The 7,176-nt window shown below is 43.2% G+C and overlaps 1 protein-coding gene across 2 annotated transcripts; it reads right to left on the bottom strand.

Annotated features, from left to right (window-relative positions):
• Window positions 1-554: 554 nt before the first annotated feature.
• RBM12B (RNA binding motif protein 12B) lies at window positions 555-7,176 on the bottom strand. 2 transcript variants are annotated; one of them, XM_080380749.1, is made up of 3 exons: window positions 7,028-7,176; window positions 3,977-4,022; window positions 555-3,277 (listed from the first exon to the last, which is right to left on the bottom strand). In XM_080380749.1, exon 3 carries the CDS (start codon window positions 3,247-3,249, stop codon window positions 1,150-1,152), a length of 2,100 nt encoding a protein of 699 aa, XP_080236875.1. In that variant the 5' UTR covers window positions 3,250-3,277; window positions 3,977-4,022; window positions 7,028-7,176; the 3' UTR covers window positions 555-1,149. The 2 variants fall into 2 exon arrangements, with proteins under 2 accessions (XP_080236875.1, XP_080236876.1); XM_080380750.1 differs by lacking the exon at window positions 3,977-4,022 and having other exon boundaries at window positions 7,028-7,156.

Genomic DNA, 7,176 nt, shown 5'->3' with positions numbered 1-7,176 from the left:
TGCTAAGCCTGAATTTTGGTAATGCAGTTTTCCCTCAAACAGGCTAGCTTTTATTTCTTCCTAAAATTTAAATACACCGGTACCAGACCAGTCAAAGCATTCTAAACATTGATGTAAGCATTTATTTTCTTACAGAAGAAAATAACATAGTTGGTTGTCAGCTTGGTTGCCAGTGGCAGATGTTAGTTAAAACTAATCAGAGATTGACCTGGAATGCATCCAGACATCATTAACAAGTTAATATTCATAATATGAGCATGTGGAGAATAAAACAAAGAGCACTCGGAAAGCTCAGGCTGAAGTCAGAATTCTTGATCTAATTCCAACACTCACTTTCCGCCTCGAGGTATAGCAGCAAGTGAGAACAAGAGAAAGCCTATCCAACTATTAATACAGACTTTATAGTCTTTGTAAACTACCTATTCACTGCTGTGTTGACTATCAGTTCACTCTTTCCAGAGAAAGCAGCCAGCATCATTCTCACCAAAACCCACATATGCTGAGCATAAGAGTTCAGATCATTAACTATAAAAGTTTTAAATATAAGACACACATGTAATGGCAATTTCTTTATTTAAAAAAACTTGCAAAGCAGCTAATGTGAACAGGAAACTCTTTTTTCTTCTTTTAATACGAATGCCTGCAAACACATGAAACTGAAGAAAACCTGAACAGTTTACACAAAAAAAAAAAAAAAAAATTAAGCTAACTTCAGTAAGAAGTTTTATTTACTAATGCAGGTACCACTGAAGTTCATCTATTTGAACTGTTTGTGTGGTCAATCAACCAGCACTTACATTTTTATTTGATGCAAAGTCATGAGACATGGAATTAAAGCAAACTAAAAAAAAAACAAAACAAACAAAACCCAAAGCATTACAATTCCATGCCTTTATACCTTGATGTAAGACATTCAATGTCCTCCAGAATTTCTGGGCTCTTCTCTTGCCACAAGAAGTAGGCACAATACAGTTCCCATACCTTAACCATACCACTATTTCAACCAAGAGCTAAACTCTGAACTAGGTATTATTTACAACCGTTGATGGAAACTGTTTCTTCTGCATCTTCCAGTAAATAAAACAGTGAAAAATAACTGTCAATACTGTCAAATCTAGAATGCTTTATTCTAGAGCATCTTTGTCTCCTTTACAGCAAGCTCAACTTAACTTTCCGTGGACCAATTGGCCTATCATTCAGTTCATTAATAGCAGCCATAGCTTCCTCATAGTTTGTCATGGCAACAATGGCATCACCCGAAGGTAATCCTTGTTCGTTGTACTGTACAGAAACCGACTCTGGTATCACTCTGTAGCCATAGAAAAAATCCAGAATCTCATTAGGAGTAGCTTTAAAAGGTAAATTTTTCAATCGAATAGGAACAACGCGTTCAGAACCACCACTGAAATTTGGATCTGGCATAAATCTTCCTTCAGGAAAACTTCCCATTTTATTATTCCCAAACTCCATTCTGCCAAAAGGTTCATTGTCACCACCAAAATCCATGAGGGGTGGCGGACCTCTAAAATCCTTAGGAGGGCACATGAAGTCCTCAGGGGGGTGCCTAAATTCAGGAGGATGCCTAAAGTTCCCAGAGGGACCAAATGAATGTGTGGGTGGCCCTTGTGGTGGCCCAGATGGTGAACCAACTGGACGGGAAAGCTCACCTCTCTCATACGGATGTGAATGACCCTGCATTTCATTTGGTGCAGACAGTGGTACAGTTACACCAAACTTCTGCATCTGTTCTTCAGATATAAGTCTTATTAATACCTCTGTTCCCAGGAATCTTCGACGATTTAAATTTTCTGCTTTCATGGCTTGTTCTTCAGATTTAAACTTCACTAATGCTTCTCCCAACCCAGCTCCTTTGTCATCATAGAGCAAGTAAATATCATCTTCATCAATATCAAATCTCGCAAAGAACTTCCGCACTTCAATTTTTGACACATCAAATGGAAAATTCCTTACATAAACACACATCTTAGGGCCAGAATGACCTTCCCGATAACTTCTTTCTGGTATGGCCTGTCCAGGATGATCTCTGTCCTGTGATCTTTTCCTCTCACAAGAATCAATTATTTTCAACATTGACTTTCTTGAAATTGGAAAAATGTAAACGGGACGATTGAGAAGAACCTTTCTATGACATTCCAAAGCAGCCTGATAATCTCTCTCACTCCTTAACATCACAAAGGCATCTCTAGTCCTCCTCTGATGCTTATCCGTTAGAAGCTTGATTTGTTTGCTGCATATATCCAGATCAGGAAAAAAAGCCCTCAAATCTCTCTTCTCCAGATTAGTAGATAGATTTCTTAAGTGTATGTAATATTCTTGGTTGGGAGATGAACGAGAACGTGTTCTGTGTCTCCTTGGTGACCTCGAATGAGAACGTTTCCTTGAATGCATGTAGCCTGAACTTCTTGGAGAATGGTCTTCACACAAAAAGTCATCGATTTCATTTGGCATGTCTACCCTCCCACCATATTCAATCCACCGTTCCTCTGTAGATGGGCTAATTTCTATAAACCTCTGACCCATGTATTGTCTATGACGTTTAAGTCCTTCTAAGGCATCACCAGGCGTAGCAAATTTTACCAAGCAATCACCATTGTTTAAACCATTGCGATGCTTTATCAGTATCACTCCATCCACATGTATCCCAGCAAGGAAAGCACGTACTTCATCTTCTGTTGCAGAGTAAGGTATACCACGTAGAAATAAGTAAAGATCATCTGGGTTAAATGGATGAGAATCCTTTCTTGACTGATAGCTTGATTTAGGTATACCTATATCACCATGTCTTGTGCCATTGGTATGAAAACCAGCCTCCGGATGATTTGGTGGACAGTAACCAGGTTTACTTATTCCCTTTGGAAAAGCCGTGACTAAATGTGGAATATCTCCAACACCTGATGCACCAGAACCGTTAGTACCTGTTCTTCTAGAGCCAGACATAGTTTCTCGTCCCCCACGGTCAAATCGTTTCCGGCTCATTTCTATGGTATTCTGCATTTCTGCCTTGCTGCTGAGAAAGAGCTCTATGCGTGAGTCCTTGATAAACCCTCCTGAACAGCTCATGGCACGCCGTGCATCTTCATCTGTTGCAAATATAATAAAAGCCTCCCCAATCTCTCCTCCAATAATATGAACACCTCCATCAGGAATATTCAATCCCAAGAAGAAACGACGAATATCTGCAGGACCCGCAACAACAGGAAGCCCCTGTAAACGGATGACTACAGCCATGCTGAGCTCAACCCACAGCAAAAATCACCTGCAGACAAAAAGGTACACATGATAGCACGTCTTTAGTACTCAGCTATTACAGTATCTTAACACTTAAGAAGCTAGAGCCTTTTAATGAATGTCCTTGTCTCAATCAAGAGAGAAGGTATCAAAAAAACCCACAAGTTCACAAGAACAAGATTAAAACAAGATTCACTCAAAGTTCATTATTCAGAACAATTAGCTACTCCACCAGCACACGTGCACAAGTCTATCAATAGTCCCTTGTCCTAAGGGCAACAAAATCCACCTAAGTCACTCCTCACCATCCATGATACCTGAAGAACACCTAAAGTCTTCCAAGGCATAGTTACTGTATGCCAGAGATCTCTGCCCAGTCCTGAGGAACAAAAAAAATCCTGTTTACTTTTGAACAGGACACTTGTGACCGTAACACAGAAAATACTTGATGATAAAAGGAGACAGGAAATAGGCTAACTACGTCACTAGAAAATGAAGTTATTCACGAACAGTGATGACTTTAGTGCTTTGACAAGTTGCTCTACCCAGTGATCAGTTCTGTTCAATAACGTTGTCTCTTTCATGTAGTCAGAGTACTAACTGCAGCAGCCACATGCACTCAGGAAAGCTTGTCCTAGTTCCCAGCCACAAGTCTGTGAGGAAAAAAAGGCCATGTGTGATCTTGTCACAATACTCAGTGAGAAGTGTTAAGCTTTTGGCAGCTTACCTGTTTCTGTTTTGAAGACCTGATAAATTCTGTAAAATCAACTTAACTGTGGAAAGAAAATGAAACATAATTAATGGCTGATATCTGTACTTCACTTTACATACTGTACTACACTGCTGCAGCTCATCCATAGCAGCAGCTAGTATTAAAGCCAAGCACGTAATGAACCCATAATTTGGGATACTATGAAGAACTCCTTCCATGTTCCAAGATGCCATGCACTGCACCTTTGTGTTTCCATTTTAGAAGCAAACGATATTCAAAATTTGCCTTCTGGAAATGACGAAAACACGATGAGATTACTTGGTCATCAATTGTGCCACACTGAACTGTTGAAATGAAACAGACTGACAGTATATCGAGGGAAAAACTCCCAATTATTTTGAGTCCTTGAAAGATGCGTAAGTCCATCTCAAGATTACAGAATGCGTCCATTCTTCTGAAATCCACCTGCTTTCAAAGTCCACTAGAGTATGCTACTCACCAGTCCAGCACTGCACCTAACAAACTGCAAAGACGATCAAATGAAAGAGCAAAAATATCCAACAAGGAGAAACCTCAGGGAGCGCTTCAGTTTACAAAGCAAACCTCAGTATTTTCCCTAGATGGTTACTACCTTTCAAGCGTAAGACCAAGAATCACTCTCATACGCTGACTTAAACATATCCTGATTTTCAACATTATCTAACATCACACAATACACAGCACAGTACTCTCAGAACAAAACACAGGCTTCTGTAGCAAATGACTACATCCCTGTTAAAAAAAACAAGAGCCAAACGCTCCAATGACAAGTGACTGAGAACAGCCCTTGTGTACAAACCCCTTGCTCAATAACAAACATAAAGCACTAGATCCTGATGGCAAGTTTTCCATTTATAACAGTAACTATCACTCCACCTGACTTAGCAATACAAGAGCAAAGCCCAAATTCTGTTACTGACTGATTCTACGTCACTTCTACATCAGCACTCTGTAAACACAACAAACTGAAAACAACTGCCTATTTAGTAACTTAACTAAAGATCATCTGTTCTCTGTACTTCTGTGGCGGGATGACCCCAGCCAGCGGCCAAGCACCCACACAGCTGACTGTTCACTCCCTGTCCCCACAAGCAGGACAGGGAAGAAAATAGGAAGAACGAAGTCAAGAAAACTTGTGGGTCAAGATGAGACAGTTTAATCAGTGAAGCGAAAAAAGTGAAACAAAGGAAATCACTCATCATCTCCCACAGGGTGACTGATGTCCAGCCTGCCTCTGAATAACCACCTTGGAAGCCAATAAAAAATTACCCCCAAAACATAACAAAATCATCAAACAAAAACCTTCTTCTGGCTCTACCTCAGTTTTTGTTGCTGAGCATGATGTTACATGGCATGGAATATCCCTTTGGTCAGTTTGGGTCAGCTGTCCCGGCTGTGTCCCCTCCCAGCTTCTTGCCTACTCCCAGCATAATCACCAGGGTGGCAGAACAGGGAAAAAAAAAAAGAGAAAGCCTTGACACTGTGCAAGCGCTCTTCATCCATAGCCAAAAGACTGATGTGTTGTCAACACTCTTTTAGCCACAAATCCAAAACACAGAACCATACAGGCTGCTATGAAGAATGTTAACTCCATTCCAGCCAGACCCAGTACACTTTTTAATGCATCTTCTCAACTGATGTGACGACAATGCCAAAAAGCAAGAAGAATTCAAGGGCAGAACTTTCTTATAGGACATTCGTGTCTTGAAAATCAAATCCACTGCCCTGCTACTTCATGATGTATTTAATCTGCAGTATTTCTCAATTTCACAACTCTGCATTCTTATCCCAATTTTTAAACAGCATTCAGAACAGATTTCCTCAGTATCTCTTCGGTGACAAACAGCAAGTTCTCCACGATGTACCATGGACACAACACACAGCCTTCAGTGGTGAAAACTAGACACAGTGATTCCAGATCATATTGTGATATTTAAGAAGTCCACAAACAGAAACGAAAGTTCAAATAACAAGCTTTTACTGACTGTATTTTAAACAATCAAGCATTGGTTGAAAGTGTAGACAAGCCATCCAACGATTTAAAGTGAATGACCAAAAAAAGTGACTTTTAGGATTAAAGTGCCACACAAAACTTAAGATCAGTTCATTAACTGAGCAAGAACTTGAGAGAGCAAGGACTTAAGTAACAGATTGACAATTTCATGCCACCAATTAAAAAGCACAGTTTTATATTTAAACGGAGTTAACTGGAAAACAGTACTACCACAGCCTCAGAAAACTGCAAATACCATTAACACTTCACTAAAAAAAAAAACAACTTGCAAACATTGTAGAAAGCTAAGCCTGAACTAGTGTTTTTACCACAACGTTTAGAGATTACAAAGTCTGCATGCAGTGAGCATGCAAACTAGAAAGAACACCCACGGAAATACCCCAACTATAAAACTAGACCACTGTGAGCATAACTGGTGATCAGAAGACGATTTCTCATTCTAGTCTTCAAAATAAGCTTTAAGAGTCAAAGGAAGTTGTTGCTAAGGTAGTTTCCACATCGCAGAAGGAAGGGGCGAGTGAGCTCCGCAGCAGGGCCCGCTAACACGCCCGGCTCGGGCACGGCGCCGCTTCCGAGCGCGGCGAGCTGGAGAACGCCAGGCAGCCGCCCCGCCGCCGCCACAGCCCACGGCGCCCCGAGCACCGACGGCGCGGCACAGGCCCGGAAGGGGCCAGCGGGCCAAGCCCAGGGCGGCGGGAAGGGGAACAGGGAGGGAGGGGAGCGGGCTGAGGGAAGGCCGCCACACGGCCCGGACCGCCAAAAGCCGCGTGTGATCCGACCCCGCGGCGGAGCGCGGCCTCCCCACGGCACCGGGACGGGGCTGCAGGGAGGCGCTGGGGGGAAGGGTGAGGGGCAGCCGGGCGGCATGAGGAGGCCGTGGCCCGGGGAACGGCCGCGCAGCGGTTCCGCGACGGCCGGGCTGCCGAGAACCGGCTCACGGCGCATAACCCGCGCCCCCGGCCACACGCAGCGCCCCGGAGAGCCGGGCATTCTCCCTCACGCCATCCACCCACCGGACACGCCACTAGGACAGGCTCCGGGCCGAGCCCCGCTCGCCGCCGTTCCCAGCACAGCACCACCAAGATGGCGTCCCCCGTCGCTTCCCCCCACAACACTCCGAGCACTCTGAACTGCGCCTGCGCCAGCCCCACCCACTCGCCCC

The sequence above is a fragment of the Falco punctatus genome, assembly GCF_963210335.1.
Source record: "Falco punctatus genome assembly, chromosome: 3".
Lineage (NCBI taxonomy): Eukaryota > Metazoa > Chordata > Aves > Falconiformes > Falconidae > Falco > Falco punctatus.
The sequence above is the reverse complement of the archived record's forward strand: the minus strand, read 5'-3'. Positions and strand labels throughout refer to the sequence as shown.

Coding starts and splice junctions, on each gene's coding strand:
- RBM12B (XM_080380749.1), bottom strand. CDS start 3,249: ATGGCTGTAGTCATCCGTTTACAGGGGCTTCCTGTTGTTGCGGGTCCT.